This window comes from Daphnia pulicaria, chromosome 4, assembly GCF_021234035.1.
Source record: "Daphnia pulicaria isolate SC F1-1A chromosome 4, SC_F0-13Bv2, whole genome shotgun sequence".
In the NCBI taxonomy this organism is placed as follows: domain Eukaryota; kingdom Metazoa; phylum Arthropoda; class Branchiopoda; order Diplostraca; family Daphniidae; genus Daphnia; species Daphnia pulicaria.
In genome coordinates, this window is record NC_060916.1 from 19,875,209 (window position 1) to 19,897,533 (window position 22,325).

The window sequence follows — 22,325 nt, forward strand, 5'->3', positions numbered from 1 at the left end:
CGTCACCAAATTTTGTACATAATTCTGTCAAAATTTGATACATGTCCTAACGGGGTTTCATTTGTTTTCATTACTGTTTTAAAAATTTAATTTGCGTACTTGTTACCTAGTTGGTTACCGAATCCTAGGCAGTGAATTCGCTTTTTTTTGCGTAACCTTCCAACTGTCAGTGCATGCTCAGCAGTGTAAACAAAAAGAAAAAAAAAGTTTGGATCTTCCGTAGCAAGACAAGTTTTCTGCTATGGGAGTGGAGAGTATTAATTATTTGATTTGGTTTTTATGTTCGATTTCGATTTCGTCTTTATTCATCTTTTTACTTTGTATTTTCCCACTTTTATTTTTTTAACCCTTTTTGTTTTATTATTAACTCTTTTTGTTTACTATTTTTTTCTTGATTTTAATAAATTTGGTTGTCAGTAAAATTTCTATGCCTCCTTTTTTAACAGTTAGTCATCAACCAAGAAGTTGAGGAACATTTTAAAAATGTTAGATTATATTCATTTTGAAGCTCTGGGTCATCTCTCCCTTCTTCCTCTCTCCTCTCCTCGCCGTCCTCGGTCATCAAGATCTTCTCGCGGTCGTGAAGAGTTACCACCGATCTTCCACTTTTATTTACCTCCGAAAGCTTATTAAGAGGAATTTTTCAAAAATTACAAACTTAGTTTTCTTTTCCGACTTGATTGAGATTCGAACCCCGAACCATGCGAATGGCAGCCTGGGTTGATGACCATTAGACCATCATTGTTACATTGATAGAAGGGATAAAAAAGGTATGATGGTAGTTCGCTATCTATTAGCCAAGACTCATGTAATGCAACATGTGACCGCATGATATAATTGTATTGTTATTATAGTAATAAGTGTTACTTTAACTTAATCTAAACATGAAGTGCGCGGTGGGGTGGTGGGGCGAAGCCTCCGCCACACCTAAGTCGCACCACTCATAATATTATGAGTGGTGCGACTTCGAATATTACGAATATTATGATAATATTGACAGATTATTAGTCAATTAGTTATTAAGAATCAATTAATTTAAGAGAATAAAGGGAAACAAAATTTTCCAAACATAATAGTATGTATTTATCTACTATTTAACCTTGATTTTCTGTCTCTTTAACGTTTAAAAACATTCCCGAAGGACATTACCGAAGGAATCTTGTTTATTTATTTTTTAATTAATTATTAATTAATTGATCTTAATTTCTTGCCATAAGGCATAAGGATAATTCAGTTGATTCTTTTCTAACAGCATCCTTATTCAATTCAATTAGCCATTTCTCGAAAAGTGGATTCGGACAAGATTTTTGTTTGCGAGTCACTCGAGTTCTTTTTTTCGCTCGAGACGTCGCAGCCATTTTCCACTGTTTACAAATTTGAAAACGTCAGGTTAGCTGATTGGCTAAATGACTACTACTTTTTTTTGCTGCTGCCCTACAACGAATTATATCGTTTTATTTCGTTCTAAAAAAAACTCGTTTTCTCCCAAGCGTCCCAAGTTCCAACTTCCAAGCCAAGTCTTTCACAAAGTTAATGTTTATCACAAATTACCCCTTTTTAAATAATTAGTTGGCATTATAAAATCAGAATAAAATTGCTGAAATCGGGAGCGACTCAGAAATCGTTTTTATCCACAAAATTATAAAAACCTACTTCTAATCGATAACGTGTTTCGCTCTGACGCGGAATGATGTCGCTTACCCATAATTACGTCTCGTTTCACACCAAAAAGATTGATGACGCAAATAAATACGTTGATTTTAAGGTTTCTGTTTTCGTCCGTTTTCATATGCAACCGCGCATACGTCAAGATTATTTACTATAACTTAGCACCTCATGTATGAATACCGGTACCGAAGTTGCACGAAGCAGGGAGGCAGACGTGACATGTTCTCTGGGAAAACTGTATTTAAGTAATTCACTTTAAAGATAAAACATTTGCAGCCAAAGAATTATCAAACTTCCCGAAATTTGGTTGAGAATTAAGCAACGAAGTATCTGCTATCATTTTGATCGGCTATACCACGGCTTTCAAGAAGATTACGGTTATTGTTCTGCCAGTCACGTCCTAACTACACGAGAATTTTACGGAATGCGTGAATAGGTGTGAATATTATGCTGTCGCTTACTTCCAATTGCTGAATGAGGAATTGAATTTAGAGTTCAGAATTGTAAAGATCACTGAGTAGTTGGTTCAATTCTTCACTCGGATAGTGCAGGCGGTTACATTTTATATATCTTAGGGCACCAATTTCCCCGAATAGTTCTCCGTAATCATCCACAGATCTTCCATCCAAAATACTCCTGACGATGCAAGTGAAGTAATGCGCACGGTCAGAATATGAATCAACGTCCCACATATAAGAGTTCTCCAGCTCCTTTTCAGACAACAGTTCAAGGGACGAAAACCCGTGTTGATCTACAGCGTGGACATACATTTGTTCCAGCTCCAAGTAGCAGTTGGATCACTTTGAATTCGAATGTTTAGATTACGATTCTTGACTGATGAAAATACCATTTCAGGGTGATAAGTATATTCATCGTCGACTTGATTTTCGTATCTTGCATCAAGTGGAGTTTTTGTATGCTAAAAATTTTCCTCCAACTGTAGAAAAGGCTTTTCGAGGACAGTGTAGCCACCGTTGAGGAATCGGGCCTGGCCCATTGTCAAGATGCCTTTTGCGGCTCATTTTTCGATATCAGACAATTGTTGTCAAAGTTGCTAAAATTTTACGAGATTTTAACTTTAATTCCTGAGCTGATAGACGACGTCTGCCCATAACGCGTACGAAAATTGTTCTAGCCTCTGGGTTTCTTCTGACGATTTTTGGACTTTTTTCCTCAGTCCTCATTGGTCCTCATACTGTCGTAAACATGCTACAGCGTCCCGCAAGGGGGACAACAAATTTAGCTTTTTTCAAACCACTGTCGGCTGAATTTGAAATTTTTTACCGTTGAAAAATTTCTTGCACAAATGATGTTGATTTTCGGCACAATCAAAGGAACAGATCCTATATCCTTCATCTTTCTTTCTCGCACTTTCTAGCTGCAGATCAGCGAGATTCTTTATTTGACTAATAGATGGCAGCGCTCGGGTTGACCCGAGACCTTGCGCTGCGACCCGGTGCCCGCCCCGTACAAAAAATACCTCGGTGGTCGGTGGGTTCATATTTTTCTTTTTTTTTTTCTTTGGCCCGGGTGGCCCGGGTTGTCATGGCCCGGGCTACAGAATTGGCACAATATTTGTAGCAGGGCACAATATTTGCAATAGAAAATCTTTCATAGTAGTTCACAGAACAACAGTCAACTGGTTGCTGTTTACTAATTAAAATTTGGTTTTCCCGCCTGAAAGTAAAGCGTCCAAAAGGATTAGATCAGCCAGTGTATAGGTGTATGATTAATCGAATAATCATCATCATTTCCTTCCTCCCTTTTTATAAAAATAGAAAAAAATAAATTTTACTGTCGACGTAATTAAATGAAATTTAACGGGATAGTCGGTTATCTTTATAGTACTACGTGTACATCATCATCTTCGCTGTGATTAACGGCAAAGAACCACCATCAAATATTATTGAAATAACAATAAACGAACGGAATTCGTTTATTCCTGTTCGGCAAAATTATATCAACAGTGTTGGGCATGAAAATTGAAAAACTAAGAAACGGAATAATTTTGACTTCAAGCCACGAAGGTATATAATACACATTAATCACAGTTACCGATCGGTGATTCCACTCGCTGTAAATTTTAAAAATTGCATCCACCCATCGACACACGCCTATAGATACTGCCCCTTCATGGCGCTAACCTCCTATTAATTTCGGCTATGGCGGCTGCTAAATATAAGTATTAGCGGCTAAAATGAATAAAACAAATCATTTCGATTAAAGGAGATGACGGTAGACACTATTGCTTTCTTAGTCATAATCACCGATGTAATGGGAAAGAGAATGACCAGGATAATGAAGAGATACAGTAGTTACAACAGGATTTTTGGTCCTACAAACCTACAATATGTCCTACAATAGCTGAACCGAAGGACCAGACAACGCACATGTCCTTATTAACACCACCTTCCAGTAGACCGGGTGTGAAAGCAGCTAAGCCCTCCAGGAGAGTCGAACTCAGTTCACTAAATGACACTATTACCTGACTCCGCCTTATCCGACTCAACCACCCAATCTATTAGAATAAGTAAATAAATAGCATATCATTTGGCTTTTACGATAGACGTGGAATATGGAGTATCTTAATTAATTAATTAATTAATTTTTTAATTAATTATTAATTAATTGATCTTAATTTCTTGCCATAAGGCATAAGGATAATTCAGTTGATTCTTTTCTAACAGCATCCTTATTCAATTCAATTAGCCATTTCTCGAAAAGTGGATTCGGACAAGATTTTTGTTTGCGAGTCACTCGAGTTCTTTTTTTCGCTCGAGACGTCGCAGCCATTTTCCACTGTTTACAAATTTGAAAACGTCAGGTTAGCTGATTGGCTAAATGACTACTACTTTTTTTTGCTGCTGCCCTACAACGAATTATATCGTTTTATTTCGTTCTAAAAAAAACTCGTTTTCTCCCAAGCGTCCCAAGTTCCAACTTCCAAGCCAAGTCTTTCACAAAGTTAATGTTTATCACAAATTACCCCTTTTTAAATAATTAGTTGGCATTATAAAATCAGAATAAAATTGCTGAAATCGGGAGCGACTCAGAAATCGTTTTTATCCACAAAATTATAAAAACCTACTTCTAATCGATAACGTGTTTCGCTCTGACGCGGAATGATGTCGCTTACCCATAATTACGTCTCGTTTCACACCAAAAAGATTGATGACGCAAATAAATACGTTGATTTTAAGGTTTCTGTTTTCGTCCGTTTTCATATGCAACCGCGCATACGTCAAGATTATTTACTATAACTTAGCACCTCATGTATGAATACCGGTACCGAAGTTGCACGAAGCAGGGAGGCAGACGTGACATGTTCTCTGGGAAAACTGTATTTAAGTAATTCACTTTAAAGATAAAACATTTGCAGCCAAAGAATTATCAAACTTCCCGAAATTTGGTTGAGAATTAAGCAACGAAGTATCTGCTATCATTTTGATCGGCTATACCACGGCTTTCAAGAAGATTACGGTTATTGTTCTGCCAGTCACGTCCTAACTACACGAGAATTTTACGGAATGCGTGAATAGGTGTGAATATTATGCTGTCGCTTACTTCCAATTGCTGAATGAGGAATTGAATTTAGAGTTCAGAATTGTAAAGATCACTGAGTAGTTGGTTCAATTCTTCACTCGGATAGTGCAGGCGGTTACATTTTATATATCTTAGGGCACCAATTTCCCCGAATAGTTCTCCGTAATCATCCACAGATCTTCCATCCAAAATACTCCTGACGATGCAAGTGAAGTAATGCGCACGGTCAGAATATGAATCAACGTCCCACATATAAGAGTTCTCCAGCTCCTTTTCAGACAACAGTTCAAGGGACGAAAACCCGTGTTGATCTACAGCGTGGACATACATTTGTTCCAGCTCCAAGTAGCAGTTGGATCACTTTGAATTCGAATGTTTAGATTACGATTCTTGACTGATGAAAATACCATTTCAGGGTGATAAGTATATTCATCGTCGACTTGATTTTCGTATCTTGCATCAAGTGGAGTTTTTGTATGCTAAAAATTTTCCTCCAACTGTAGAAAAGGCTTTTCGAGGACAGTGTAGCCACCGTTGAGGAATCGGGCCTGGCCCATTGTCAAGATGCCTTTTGCGGCTCATTTTTCGATATCAGACAATTGTTGTCAAAGTTGCTAAAATTTTACGAGATTTTAACTTTAATTCCTGAGCTGATAGACGACGTCTGCCCATAACGCGTACGAAAATTGTTCTAGCCTCTGGGTTTCTTCTGACGATTTTTGGACTTTTTTCCTCAGTCCTCATTGGTCCTCATACTGTCGTAAACATGCTACAGCGTCCCGCAAGGGGGACAACAAATTTAGCTTTTTTCAAACCACTGTCGGCTGAATTTGAAATTTTTTACCGTTGAAAAATTTCTTGCACAAATGATGTTGATTTTCGGCACAATCAAAGGAACAGATCCTATATCCTTCATCTTTCTTTCTCGCACTTTCTAGCTGCAGATCAGCGAGATTCTTTATTTGACTAATAGATGGCAGCGCTCGGGTTGACCCGAGACCTTGCGCTGCGACCCGGTGCCCGCCCCGTACAAAAAATACCTCGGTGGTCGGTGGGTTCATATTTTTCTTTTTTTTTTTCTTTGGCCCGGGTGGCCCGGGTTGTCATGGCCCGGGCTACAGAATTGGCACAATATTTGTAGCAGGGCACAATATTTGCAATAGAAAATCTTTCATAGTAGTTCACAGAACAACAGTCAACTGGTTGCTGTTTACTAATTAAAATTTGGTTTTCCCGCCTGAAAGTAAAGCGTCCAAAAGGATTAGATCAGCCAGTGTATAGGTGTATGATTAATCGAATAATCATCATCATTTCCTTCCTCCCTTTTTATAAAAATAGAAAAAAATAAATTTTACTGTCGACGTAATTAAATGAAATTTAACTGGATAGTCGGTTATCTTTATAGTACTACGTGTACATCATCATCTTCGCTGTGATTAACGGCAAAGAACCACCATCAAATATTATTGAAATAACAATAAACGAACGGAATTCGTTTATTCCTGTTCGGCAAAATTATATCAACAGTGTTGGGCATGAAAATTGAAAAACTAAGAAACGGAATAATTTTGACTTCAAGCCACGAAGGTATATAATACACATTAATCACAGTTACCGATCGGTGATTCCACTCGCTGTAAATTTTAAAAATTGCATCCACCCATCGACACACGCCTATAGATACTGCCCCTTCATGGCGCTAACCTCCTATTAATTTCGGCTATGGCGGCTGCTAAATATAAGTATTAGCGGCTAAAATGAATAAAACAAATCATTTCGATTAAAGGAGATGACGGTAGACACTATTGCTTTCTTAGTCATAATCACCGATGTAATGGGAAAGAGAATGACCAGGATAATGAAGAGATACAGTAGTTACAACAGGATTTTTGGTCCTACAAACCTACAATATGTCCTACAATAGCTGAACCGAAGGACCAGACAACGCACATGTCCTTATTAACACCACCTTCCAGTAGACCGGGTGTGAAAGCAGCTAAGCCCTCCAGGAGAGTCGAACTCAGTTCACTAAATGACACTATTACCTGACTCCGCCTTATCCGACTCAACCACCCAATCTATTAGAATAAGTAAATAAATAGCATATCATTTGGCTTTTACGATAGACGTGGAATATGGAGTATCTTAATTAATTAATTAATTAATTTTTTAATTAATTATTAATTAATTGATCTTAATTTCTTGCCATAAGGCATAAGGATAATTCAGTTGATTCTTTTCTAACAGCATCCTTATTCAATTCAATTAGCCATTTCTCGAAAAGTGGATTCGGACAAGATTTTTGTTTGCGAGTCACTCGAGTTCTTTTTTTCGCTCGAGACGTCGCAGCCATTTTCCACTGTTTACAAATTTGAAAACGTCAGGTTAGCTGATTGGCTAAATGACTACTACTTTTTTTTGCTGCTGCCCTACAACGAATTATATCGTTTTATTTCGTTCTAAAAAAAACTCGTTTTCTCCCAAGCGTCCCAAGTTCCAACTTCCAAGCCAAGTCTTTCACAAAATTAATGTTTATCACAAATTACCCCTTTTTAAATAATTAGTTGGCATTATAAAATCAGAATAAAATTGCTGAAATCGGGAGCGACTCAGAAATCGTTTTTATCCACAAAATTATAAAAACCTACTTCTAATCGATAACGTGTTTCGCTCTGACGCGGAATGATGTCGCTTACCCATAATTACGTCTCGTTTCACACCAAAAAGATTGATGACGCAAATAAATAAGTTGATTTTAAGGTTTCTGTTTTCGTCCGTTTTCATATGCAACCGCGCATACGTCAAGATTATTTACTATAACTTAGCACCTCATGTATGAATACCGGTACCGAAGTTGCACGAAGCAGGGAGGCAGACGTGACATGTTCTCTGGGAAAACTGTATTTAAGTAATTCACTTTAAAGATAAAACATTTGCAGCCAAAGAATTATCAAACTTCCCGAAATTTGGTTGAGAATTAAGCAACGAAGTATCTGCTATCATTTTGATCGGCTATACCACGGCTTTCAAGAAGATTACGGTTATTGTTCTGCCAGTCACGTCCTAACTACACGAGAATTTTACGGAATGCGTGAATAGGTGTGAATATTATGCTGTCGCTTACTTCCAATTGCTGAATGAGGAATTGAATTTAGAGTTCAGAATTGTAAAGATCACTGAGTAGTTGGTTCAATTCTTCACTCGGATAGTGCAGGCGGTTACATTTTATATATCTTAGGGCACCAATTTTCCCGAATAGTTCTCCGTAATCATCCACAGATCTTCCATCCAAAATACTCCTGACGATGCAAGTGAAGTAATGCGCACGGTCAGAATATGAATCAACGTCCCACATATAAGAGTTCTCCAGCTCCTTTTCAGACAACAGTTCAAGGGACGAAAACCCGTGTTGATCTACAGCGTGGACATACATTTGTTCCAGCTCCAAGTAGCAGTTGGATCACTTTGAATTCGAATGTTTAGATTACGATTCTTGACTGATGAAAATACCATTTCAGGGTGATAAGTATATTCATCGTCGACTTGATTTTCGTATCTTGCATCAAGTGGAGTTTTTGTATGCTAAAAATTTTCCTCCAACTGTAGAAAAGGCTTTTCGAGGACAGTGTAGCCACCGTTGAGGAATCGGGCCTGGCCCATTGTCAAGATGCCTTTTGCGGCTCATTTTTCGATATCAGACAATTGTTGTCAAAGTTGCTAAAATTTTACGAGATTTTAACTTTAATTCCTGAGCTGATAGACGACGTCTGCCCATAACGCGTACGAAAATTGTTCTAGCCTCTGGGTTTCTTCTGACGATTTTTGGACTTTTTTCCTCAGTCCTCATTGGTCCTCATACTGTCGTAAACATGCTACAGCGTCCCGCAAGGGGGACAACAAATTTAGCTTTTTTCAAACCACTGTCGGCTGAATTTGAAATTTTTTACCGTTGAAAAATTTCTTGCACAAATGATGTTGATTTTCGGCACAATCAAAGGAACAGATCCTATATCCTTCATCTTTCTTTCTCGCACTTTCTAGCTGCAGATCAGCGAGATTCTTTATTTGACTAATAGATGGCAGCGCTCGGGTTGACCCGAGACCTTGCGCTGCGACCCGGTGCCCGCCCCGTACAAAAAATACCTCGGTGGTCGGTGGGTTCATATTTTTCTTTTTTTTTTTCTTTGGCCCGGGTGGCCCGGGTTGTCATGGCCCGGGCTACAGAATTGGCACAATATTTGTAGCAGGGCACAATATTTGCAATAGAAAATCTTTCATAGTAGTTCACAGAACAACAGTCAACTGGTTGCTGTTTACTAATTAAAATTTGGTTTTCCCGCCTGAAAGTAAAGCGTCCAAAAGGATTAGATCAGCCAGTGTATAGGTGTATGATTAATCGAATAATCATCATCATTTCCTTCCTCCCTTTTTATAAAAATAGAAAAAAATAAATTTTACTGTCGACGTAATTAAATGAAATTTAACTGGATAGTCGGTTATCTTTATAGTACTACGTGTACATCATCATCTTCGCTGTGATTAACGGCAAAGAACCACCATCAAATATTATTGAAATAACAATAAACGAACGGAATTCGTTTATTCCTGTTCGGCAAAATTATATCAACAGTGTTGGGCATGAAAATTGAAAAACTAAGAAACGGAATAATTTTGACTTCAAGCCACGAAGGTATATAATACACATTAATCACAGTTACCGATCGGTGATTCCACTCGCTGTAAATTTTAAAAATTGCATCCACCCATCGACACACGCCTATAGATACTGCCCCTTCATGGCGCTAACCTCCTATTAATTTCGGCTATGGCGGCTGCTAAATATAAGTATTAGCGGCTAAAATGAATAAAACAAATCATTTCGATTAAAGGAGATGACGGTAGACACTATTGCTTTCTTAGTCATAATCACCGATGTAATGGGAAAGAGAATGACCAGGATAATGAAGAGATACAGTAGTTACAACAGGATTTTTGGTCCTACAAACCTACAATATGTCCTACAATAGCTGAACCGAAGGACCAGACAACGCACATGTCCTTATTAACACCACCTTCCAGTAGACCGGGTGTGAAAGCAGCTAAGCCCTCCAGGAGAGTCGAACTCAGTTCACTAAATGACACTATTACCTGACTCCGCCTTATCCGACTCAACCACCCAATCTATTAGAATAAGTAAATAAATAGCATATCATTTGGCTTTTACGATAGACGTGGAATATGGAGTATCTTAATTAATTAATTAATTAATTTTTTAATTAATTATTAATTAATTGATCTTAATTTCTTGCCATAAGGCATAAGGATAATTCAGTTGATTCTTTTCTAACAGCATCCTTATTCAATTCAATTAGCCATTTCTCGAAAAGTGGATTCGGACAAGATTTTTGTTTGCGAGTCACTCGAGTTCTTTTTTTCGCTCGAGACGTCGCAGCCATTTTCCACTGTTTACAAATTTGAAAACGTCAGGTTAGCTGATTGGCTAAATGACTACTACTTTTTTTTGCTGCTGCCCTACAACGAATTATATCGTTTTATTTCGTTCTAAAAAAAACTCGTTTTCTCCCAAGCGTCCCAAGTTCCAACTTCCAAGCCAAGTCTTTCACAAAATTAATGTTTATCACAAATTACCCCTTTTTAAATAATTAGTTGGCATTATAAAATCAGAATAAAATTGCTGAAATCGGGAGCGACTCAGAAATCGTTTTTATCCACAAAATTATAAAAACCTACTTCTAATCGATAACGTGTTTCGCTCTGACGCGGAATGATGTCGCTTACCCATAATTACGTCTCGTTTCACACCAAAAAGATTGATGACGCAAATAAATAAGTTGATTTTAAGGTTTCTGTTTTCGTCCGTTTTCATATGCAACCGCGCATACGTCAAGATTATTTACTATAACTTAGCACCTCATGTATGAATACCGGTACCGAAGTTGCACGAAGCAGGGAGGCAGACGTGACATGTTCTCTGGGAAAACTGTATTTAAGTAATTCACTTTAAAGATAAAACATTTGCAGCCAAAGAATTATCAAACTTCCCGAAATTTGGTTGAGAATTAAGCAACGAAGTATCTGCTATCATTTTGATCGGCTATACCACGGCTTTCAAGAAGATTACGGTTATTGTTCTGCCAGTCACGTCCTAACTACACGAGAATTTTACGGAATGCGTGAATAGGTGTGAATATTATGCTGTCGCTTACTTCCAATTGCTGAATGAGGAATTGAATTTAGAGTTCAGAATTGTAAAGATCACTAAGTAGTTGGTTCAATTCTTCACTCGGATAGTGCAGGCGGTTACATTTTACATATCTTAGGGCACCAATTTCCCCGAATAGTTCTCCGTAATCATCCACAGATCTTCCATCCAAAATACTCCTGACGATGCAAGTGAAGTAATGCGCACGGTCAGAATATGAATCAACGTCCCACATATAAGAGTTCTCCAGCTCCTTTTCAGACAACAGTTCAAGGGACGAAAACCCGTGTTGATCTACAGCGTGGACATACATTTGTTCCAGCTCCAAGTAGCAGTTGGATCACTTTGAATTCGAATGTTTAGATTACGATTCTTGACTGATGAAAATACCATTTCAGGGTGATAAGTATATTCATCGTCGACTTGATTTTCGTATCTTGCATCAAGTGGAGTTTTTGTATGCTAAAAATTTTCCTCCAACTGTAGAAAAGGCTTTTCGAGGACAGTGTAGCCACCGTTGAGGAATCGGGCCTGGCCCATTGTCAAGATGCCTTTTGCGGCTCATTTTTCGATATCAGACAATTGTTGTCAAAGTTGCTAAAATTTTACGAGATTTTAACTTTAATTCCTGAGCTGATAGACGACGTCTGCCCATAACGCGTACGAAAATTGTTCTAGCCTCTGGGTTTCTTCTGACGATTTTTGGACTTTTTTCCTCAGTCCTCATTGGTCCTCATACTGTCGTAAACATGCTACAGCGTCCCGCAAGGGGGACAACAAATTTAGCTTTTTTCAAACCACTGTCGGCTGAATTTGAAATTTTTTACCGTTGAAAAATTTCTTGCACAAATGATGTTGATTTTCGGCACAATCAAAGGAACAGATCCTATATCCTTCATCTTTCTTTCTCGCACTTTCTAGCTGCATATCAGCGAGATTCTTTATTTGACTAATAGATGGCAGCGCTCGGGTTGACCCGAGACCTTGCGCTGCGACCCGGTGCCCGCCCCGTACAAAAAATACCTCGGTGGTCGGTGGGTTCATATTTTTATTTTTTTTTTCTTTGGCCCGGGTGGCCCGGGTTGTCATGGCCCGGGCTACAGAATCGGCACAATATTTGTAGCAGGGCACAATATTTGCAATAGAAAATCTTTCATAGTAGTTCACAGAACAACAGTCAACTGGTTGCTGTTTACTAATTAAAATTTGGTTTTCCCGCCTGAAAGTAAAGCGTCCAAAAGGATTAGATCAGCCAGTGTATAGGTGTATGATTAATCGAATAATCATCATCATTTCCTTCCTCCCTTTTTATAAAAATAGAAAAAAATAAATTTTACTGTCGACGTAATTAAATGAAATTTAACGGGATAGTCGGTTATCTTTATAGTACTACGTGTACATCATCATCTTCGCTGTGATTAACGGCAAAGAACCACCATCAAATATTATTGAAATAACAATAAACGAACGGAATTCGTTTATTCCTGTTCGGCAAAATTATATCAACAGTGTTGGGCATGAAAATTGAAAAACTAAGAAACGGAATAATTTTGACTTCAAGCCACGAAGGTATATAATACACATTAATCACAGTTACCGATCGGTGATTCCACTCGCTGTAAATTTTAAAAATTGCATCCACCCATCGACACACGCCTATAGATACTGCCCCTTCATGGCGCTAACCTCCTATTAATTTCGGCTATGGCGGTTGCTAAATATAAGTATTATCGGCTAAAATGAATAAAACAAATCATTTCGATTAAAGGAGATGACGGTAGACACTATTGCTTTCTTAGTCATAATCACCGATGTAATGGGAAAGAGAATGACCAGGATAATGAAGAGATACAGTAGTTACAACAGGATTTTTGGTCCTACAAACCTACAATATGTCCTACAATAGCTGAACCGAAGGACCAGACAACGCACATGTCCTTATTAACACCACCTTCCAGTAGACCGGGTGTGAAAGCAGCTAAGCCCTCCAGGAGAGTCGAACTCAGTTCACTAAATGACACTATTACCTGACTCCGCCTTATCCGACTCAACCACCCAATCTATTAGAATAAGTAAATAAATATCATATCATTTGGCTTTTACGATAGACGTGGAATCTGGAGTGTAATATAATTAAAACTGTAATACAGGTAAATTGCAATTGGTTTCACATTCTCCGATTCAGTTTAGCCAGGAGGTCCTGGTTTATAGCGCGACATCGAAAAAATAAAATTGAAAAAAAAGATGTGCAATTCCTTTCTTTGCCATTTCTCATTTTTCTCTGAATTGCCTTTGGGTTTCGACTTCCTTCTCCGACCGGGTTCCTTCTTTTGCCCCCAATTCCACATCTTTGATTGATTCAATGGATGTGGCAATCGCCGGCCGAGTTTACACCCCATGCTATGATCGCGAAATTATTGGTGCAACTCAATTACTGATGACTTTCCGAAGTTTTTTTTTTTATATGTGTTGATTCGCCTATCTGCCTGCTCCAATTCTATCTGATTCGATTCATTAGGATTTCCCAAGTTTGTGTTGTTTTTATAAAGCATAAAGATGATAAACTATTATACTATTATAGACACTATTACTGTGTCGAATTCAGCGGATTTTTAAAAGGAAATTTTTTAGAGGTTGTTTTTCTGCAATAAAAGTATTTTCACAGCTTAAAATTTTATGATAGAAATGTTATTCTAATTCTAATGAAAAATCTGCTAATCTTGACACAGTCTTCCGTCTAGGAAAAATTCATCTTCAAATTCTTTACGTCGAATGCCGATCGGCTCACGTTATCGAATAATCAAAAACTCCTATACCATGACATGACAGTGCAGCCACCGTTGGGGAATCGGACTTGGGCCATTGTTAAGATCGGTTAAGATTCACTTAACGGCTCATTTTCTCGATATCAGAAGATTATTATAAAAATCAAACTGTAGATTTATGATGGCTTGTGTTATTCCAATCGTGGTTTTTACTTCTAAATCTAAACTTTAAAAAACGACGTAAATGAACAACCCGCTCCTGGAGAGTTCAACCAGTCAAAAACGACTACTGACCAGAGTTATAGATGTATGGTAGAACCACTGCCTGTTAAATTTTCCTCTCGGAAATTTTTCCCAAAGTTGCAGCCAATATCGCGAATCGAAAGTGGGAAAATGGGCTTAAGCATCGATTTAGACCTTATTGTCAGCGCCAACAGCGGCCATCTACTGAAACTGTTCATTTTGGTACTGGAAAAAAACAATGTGTTTCCCAACACACCCGCTGTGGCTCTGCAACTAAGGTCTGGCCAGAACACTTCCAGGGGGAAAAGGCAATGGAAGGCCTTTCTAATAATAAGTGGTTAGACCATACATTCTATAGCTCTGCTACTGACAATGAATGAAGTTAAATTGTATACTGATAGATGGCGTACATTACATTCGAGGGCGGGATTTTCGATTTCAAACAAATAGTATATTTTTACTTGTGTCCAAAATCAGCCCATTTCATCTTGACAGAATTCTTGTTGGAAACTAAAATGTTTTCTGGTTTGATTATAGTGTAATACTCTGGGACCTTGGTGAGGAAATCAACCGGAGCCTCTATTTGGTATTGGTTGGAGCAGAGTAATACTTTGGTTTTTCGGTGTAGTAGACTGTGGCAGCATACGCGGTTGCGTAATATTCGGCCTTTTCGGTGTAGTACTGGGGGACTTCGGTGTAGTAGCTAGGAGTAGCGTAGGTGGTGGTGTAGTAAACTTGAGTCACAATATTTCGGCTCAACGGAGTACGAAGGAGCACCCGCTGTGTAGTAAGTATTTGCTGCGTAATAGTGGACCGCCTCAGTTGTAGTTTCGTAGCTTGGGGCAGAGTAGTATTTGTGAGCTTAGGTGTAGTACTCAAATGCCTTGGTGACGTAATAAGCTGGAGTTTCGGTGTAGTAGCTGGGCTCAGAGTAGTACTTGGAAGCCTCGGTGTAGTAGGCTGGGACACCATACGTAGTCTTGTAGCAATCCAATACCTGGGTGGTGTAGTACTTGGAAACCGCGGTGTAGTACTTGACCTCTTCGTTGATGTAACTCAGGGCAGAGTTAAACTTCATGGCTTCGGTGTAGTAGCTCGGAGCATCATAAGGTGTGGTGTAATACTCTGGTGCCTTGGCGGTCTAGTAACTGGTAATTGCGTATGCTGTGTAGTAAGGCGGCGGCGTTGCGGTTCGGTATTTGCCATACCCAGGAGACATGAGTACACCAGGTCAACCCAGTCGTCAACGGTACAACAACCAACAGCAGCACGACACTATAGTTAACTAGGCGGTAAATAATTGGAACGTTAATATTAAATAACTGGAAAACTCCATGTAACAGAATATTTACCCGATTGCGTACTAATAATACGACGAAGAATGCACTTGGTGACAGTGCACTGCAGATGTTCATCCATGTTTCGTTGCCAGTATTCTTCTCTCCGGCCAATCGCCCTGATACAACAGCATGGTGGTGATGTTTCATACGATGACGACCCAATTTGCTATCACAAAAGAAGGCAGCATCTCCAGCCTAATACAAAATAAAGTCCAAAACCAATAATTAGAATCTAATTTAACAAGAACTTCATATCTACCAACTACCTAACAGCAACATCAGAGCAGTCAATGTTGGTTAAGTTTTAATCACAAGTATTACAATTTATATGAAATGAAAAATGAACATTCAAGGATTCTTACCAACCGGACGTTTGGTCGTGCTTCAAGCTCAGCATTGACTCGATAACCACCAAAATTGGAACCTATTTTGAATCCAGAAGCGACAGTCAAATGCGTGTTTACGTCCACACCGACAGCAGCGACGACATGGTCAGTTTAAATCTGCTGAAATAATTTTTAAATCACCTGCGTGTGTGAAAAAGAAAAGAAGAAGTTTAGTGAACGACGAAGAAAAGGTCGATGACCTTCCGAGAGCAAACGTACGGACACACACGCGCGCGCCATTTCGAATTGAGAAATCAAAGACTTTTGGGTGATCCCTCCTCCTCCTTTCGGCTCCACCCATCCATCCATTAGTATTTTGATAATTCCTGTTGTGCTAATTCCACACCCGCCCAACTCCCAACCACAAATGCAATAAGAATAGGCTGATGAAAAACCGACTCGCGTGTTTGCTGTTTCTGATCATCTCGAGCCAAAGACGGCCAAAGATGAACAACAAAAACGAAAGTTTCTCGCAGAAATCCACACTCACTTGCGATCGAACGAACGGCGCACACAAGGAAACAAGAGCACGTAGGCCTACTCGATAGATATTGGAAAACATTCAAGGAGTTGTTAAGAACGAGGAGGGCGGGGGTGTAGGAATAAAGGACAGCGGCAATAGTGAAGCGCGCACAAACGGTGAAACTGTTCACGATGGGCTCTATTAGTGACCGACTGATGTACAGCTAAAGAACGACGGGCTTGGGAGCCCAGCCCTGACAAACAGACATAATAGTCATGGGGACGATAATAGGAGGGCAAATAAAATAAATGAAATAAAACACGCACACACACCCAAGGGCTCCTTTCTGGATTAAGCGAGAAAAAGAGAAGATGGATGAAACCATGGATCGTGATCCATGGCAAACGTATCGGATCGACCTTGACGTTTAACCGCTCCGCTTTTGGCTTCAATGTAAATGACGTCATCAATTTCAACACGTTCCTTCTGGGGAGATTAGTAGATGGAACATGGAAGGATCCAACTTGAGCTGCTTTGTTCCTTATGCTGTCTTATGTCCAATGATTACATGACTGACAGTTTTGCCATATCCTGCAAAACAAATAACTGGTAGTAAAATTTGACATAAATATCAACTGGGTTTTATATCTTTTACCTCCATAGGATTCTCACTTTCAACTGGGGTAAGTTCAATGACTTGTCCTTCATAAACTTCTTTAGTTTCCTTGATACGAAGGCCAATTTAGCTCTACGAAAGTTTTTTATTATTAAAAACCTCAGTTTTCTTGATTTCAGTGCTGAAGACTTCTGACCCCCCATAGGACAAAAAGAAACCTGTATGGGAAATGTTAATTTTCAATTTCAATAATTTGTAAACCGTTAAAGAAGGATTGACCTTGTTGCCTAAAACTTAAGCAATAGCCATGGTGAGGGCAGTTTTGCCAGTTCCTGGTGGCCCGGCAAACAACACAGCCCTTTCAGACATACGTTTAGACCTGATCAACGTTCCACCACCAAACCAGCTGCCTGTGAAATGTAGAGCAAACAGTTGTTGTGTACATTTCTCTTAGAAAATTGAAAAATTGTGTGCTGTTACCTCTCTGGCTCGCGTTTGGCCAACAAGGCTGGCAGCAATGTTTATGGCATTTCCAGATTCATCCAAACCGAGACCCTTCACGTGGTTGTGAGCCGAACTTCTTTGAGTTTTGAGACCGTGCTTCTAACTTTTTCAATCTTCATTCGATGTTATTTATAAAAGACTTTCAAATTTACAGAAAAATGTGGACGCCTAGAGGAGAAGACGAGATGAAGTCGCTTCATGGTTTCTATGGTAACATCCGTAACAACCGGCAGTCCCGCCAGATTAAACGCCACCTGGTAGACGTCGATTCAACTGTGTAGTGAAATGACATTGATGACGTCAAATCGTTTCCGCAGATATTTGGTTAATAATTCAAACCTTGCTTGTCTGGCGATGGTGGCGATGGAACTTAACACCCTTTTTCTTTACAATAAACAAGCATAAAGTCTCTGACTGATTTCGACTAGATTGTATGGTCAATTTGTCAGTCCTTCGGCTTGTTGTTTTGAAAACATTGCGACTGGTGACACCATCTACTGGCAGATAAAAATTGGATGCAGTTATGCAAATTTTCATTCACGTTCACTTAACTCTTCGTTTCTCACTCTTTGTTTTTCGCTCTGGACATTATTATTTCAAGTCTTTGTTTGAATATGTTGCTGTTGATCAATTCTTTTTTTATTAGAACTTTCGTGCTAGTTGGTGTTTCAACTCAGCAATTTTGATTTTTATGTAAAACAGGGGTTCAGTTAAAAGAAATTTTGGATTACAACGACTTTGTAATCCAATATTTACTAAATTTTCCCCAACAACCTCGAACACTAACCTGTAAATCGACGGAGGAAGAAAAACGAATGTAACAATTCAAGTATTCAACGTGTTTCATTTGGAACAGTCACAAAATTTAAGATCTCTCGGCGTCGCGTACAGAAAAAGGTACAATAATTAAAAATACAACACGCGATTTCCGAGATCAGAAACAAAGTTTTTGGAGTTGATTATCCTTGGACAAATCGCACAGCGTTTTGTTTCTTTTCTTTGAAGGCGGACCAGTTAGTGACAGAACTTGGCGCTGAGTTTGTGACACGTGACAAACTAATAGATAACTCAAAAACGACAATACATGCAAGAATTTTGTGTCTGTGGAAGAATTTGAGATGAGGGGGCGAACACAAGAATTCTCTAAATGAAACCAAATGTAATCAACGTCATCGCCAGATGTTTTTGCTCTTTGTTGTTCTGTATAATATTGGTAATCTTGGATGTAGTCCGGAAGCTTGCGTCTGATGTGTTTTTGAATGTAGCGGCGCTGTGAGAGCAGATCGGGCAAGGAAAGGAAGGAACTACACGGCACTCGTAATGAAGGTGAGCAACTATTGAAAAATAAATTTAAAAAAAAGAATTACCTCTGATCAAAGAAACACTATTCTTGAAAACTAACCGGCGTTTTTCTTCCGTTTGTAACGCCGGCCACATCGAGGACAAGAAAAAGGTCCATCACCACCATCAGTTTCTTCTAATATGACAGGTTCAGCTTCTCCTCCTTCCCCTTCAAAGATCAACCCAGTTGGTAAGATAAAAAAATGTAACGACTTGATAAGATCTGCTCACATTGAGAGGAGTCGGACATGGGTGAGATCGCAATTAGTTTCAGACTCTCCAGCGCCGTTTTCTGAAGCCCAAGTTTCATTACCCGTTTCTAATATTCTCAAGAGGTCTTGGATTGAATCAAATAGTGGTGCCATTGGGCCATCAGGGGATTTATTCACTTTCTTTAATGAACTTAGCAAAATGTCGACAAATTTGAGGGCATTTCGGGTTCATTCTTGTCTTTCAGTACTTTCTAGGGAACTGCACCGGGAAAGAATTGCAGGTAAGCACATATAAATTGCCCAAAAAAGAGAAAACAATATATTCCACTTATTTATTTACGCAGCTTTTCTGATGATCCAGTCAATCACCAGTGGAATGCATTCGCTGTCAAATTGAACCAAACTTGGCAAAACGTGTTGAAGCCAAGGTAGAAAGATGGTCGAATTCATATCCGAAGGTGTACCAAGAGGTGAAGTGTTTCTACCAAGAAGTTGAAGCGTTTCTTCTTCTTCCAAGGCAGGATCAGTGAAAATTTCAACACTATGCCGTTGCCACAGGAATAGAGCACTGGTCATTTCTTCCTGAGATTAAATGACGAAGAAATTACACGATATAGTTTTATTAAAAAAACGAAATAAAATACCAAGTTTAAAATCTCTATTAAAGTGTTGAACATATCCTTCAAATCGATAGCATACCAATACTAGATCAAGTTCTGGCCGTAGATTAATTCGAACGTATCAAGCTTCTCTAAAACGTTACACACTTCCAAAATGTACTGTACCCGCTCACATTATTCGTCCTACAAAACAAGTGGGACAACCATTAACCGTACGGAATTATTTTAAAGTTTGGGAATTTGAATATGGTAATTACCTTGTTTTTGTTTAGTCTTTTCCTGGCATATGAGAGCGAACCACGGATTTACTCAACGGCCGTAGGGGCGCATTTCAAACAGCTTTCTACCACGAACCGAGGCACAGTAATGCAGTCTAACGTGTTGATGAAATCCTTAAATTTGCTAGAAATTATTTCCGGCTTAGTATTTAATATTTACCCAAACAGATAATTCCTGTGAGAGACAGGTGGCTTTGGCGGTGTATACTAGTTGGACATCCAAGTCAAAATTTCGCGCGAAGTGAAGCCCTTCGTCAAATCTCCCTCGCGCGATTAATCGCCTTAACCTTAAAATGAAAAATAAGCAATACTAATGTAGACAACCAAAAAATCGAGAAGTACTACTGGGAATTTACCTATCAATTGGTCGTCCTTCTGCCATTTTCCTAATTCGCAAAGTAGTTACTTTTCCGTCCCTGTCACGCGCCCCCTCAATAAATATGATGTCATTTTGCTTACTTGAAGACGACATCAAATAGCATAAATCGCTTACAAGAACTCTATATTCTATCTCAGATCCTGAAAATTCGTTCGTTAGTAAGGATTTATAAGGCACTACGAGACCTGCAATGTTACCTTTGAATGATCTCATTATGACCGATCGATTCTCCATATCGGACAAGTCTGTGGTCAAAATGCGCTTGGTCGTTTTATCAAGCTCAATAAACACAAATTGCTCGTTCGATTCAACGTAGTAATTAGGCAAAAGGAAATCCACGTCGTAACAAATCAATCGACCCTCCTCGTCCAGTGCGATTATGCACCTTCATGCAATGTATGTTAAGTGTTTGCACAACAAATGGCATATTAAAAATTAAGAAAATCACTATTACTTGTTGCAACTAGTGGCTTCAATTTGCCGTAAGATACAGCTCAAAGGTGCACCAGCAACAATTACGTTTTTCGTAAAATCCCAAAGGAAAATTCCGTTAATACTACCAATCACAAGAAGGGCATCGCCGTTTAAATCATCAATTACAGTTGCACCTGTTAACTAAACATTTCATAGAATTGGTAAATCAAAAAATATTTTGTAAGTAAACTAGAAAAGAAAAATACATGCTAAACCTGTAGGAAATACCTTAGTTTTTAGCAAACAGTCCACAACTTCTTGTTTCATTGCACTCTGAATTTCTTGAGCTATTTGTACATTTTCAATGGACAAGGCTGTTGCCAGACTTTCAAGATTTAAATTGCTTAATCTATAATGAAAGAAGTTCCGTTATTTTGACACTAATAATACTATGCTTTCTTAATCATTGGTTGCATGTTTTCCTTTACCTCAACAATCCCACTGCTATTGAGGAGAAGTACTTCATCCTTTCTTACGATAATGTAAACTGCCTGGTTTGGAATACTCAAGTTTGGCAAAGGCATGGTTGCAAGCAGCAAGCTGACTGGAATGTAGATTACACTCATGAAGCCTCCTTCTGTGACAATAAACAGGAATTTTCCATGCAAGGACCAGGCCAAACAATTTGGGAATGAATCCAAAGAGAAACTATTTAAACAGTCTGGCAGTTGTTGGTGAGAATATGGAAATAGCTATCAACTGCCAGAACTGTATTAATTGTTCCCACATGCTTCCATTGACTCTTGGTTCAGACTTTGTCCCCTGAAATATTTTTAAAATTTACATTTAGAAAACAGAATTATGAAAACTTGAAGTCATTGCTTACAGGATTGGTGCATTCTACTGTGGCCAATGTAACAACATCAAAGATAGCTGAATCGACTACAACATACACTGCTTTTATGTACCAAAATTGACAGTCAATTATCTGGATCCCACTCAGTATTAATTACATTCCAGCAAGCCGCCATCTAAATAGAAAACAAAAGTTGAAAAAAAAATATAAGGCCAATTGAATTTTCAAATGAAAAGATTCAAATGATGAAACCATTTAGAAAGAAAATTTTGTTTTAGTCTCACCTGGAAATGTGTGTAGATTTGAAATACTCGGCTAAAGTCCACAGCATTATATGACTTATTGTTTCTTAGATCAGAAAATGTTAACTGAAATCGATTAAAATGAAAAGTAGATTATTTTCTTCTTTGTGCTGTTCAAGTTTTCAGTGTTCATGCCTTCTTATTTATGGTATGAAATCAGGTGATTGCTTTG

General features: G+C 38.6%; 1 protein-coding gene and 1 long non-coding RNA gene across 2 annotated transcripts; both read right to left on the reverse strand.

Moving 5' to 3' along the window:
• Positions 1–15,625: 15,625 nt before the first annotated feature.
• On the reverse strand, positions 15,626–16,222 carry LOC124335918. Its single transcript, XR_006916950.1, has 3 exons — positions 16,145–16,222; positions 15,795–15,977; positions 15,626–15,727 (listed from the first exon to the last, which is right to left on the reverse strand). It is a non-coding gene; the product is annotated as an uncharacterized LOC124335918 (long non-coding RNA).
• A 4,045-nt stretch (positions 16,223–20,267) lies between these two features.
• Positions 20,268–21,521, reverse strand: LOC124337829. Its single transcript, XM_046791843.1, has 7 exons — positions 21,484–21,521; positions 21,284–21,404; positions 21,036–21,196; positions 20,779–20,966; positions 20,559–20,721; positions 20,363–20,489; positions 20,268–20,297 (listed from the first exon to the last, which is right to left on the reverse strand). The coding sequence occupies exons 1-7, from the start codon at positions 21,519–21,521 to the stop codon at positions 20,268–20,270; spliced, it is 828 nt and encodes a 275-aa protein (XP_046647799.1).
• Between the last annotated feature and the right edge of the window lie 804 nt (positions 21,522–22,325).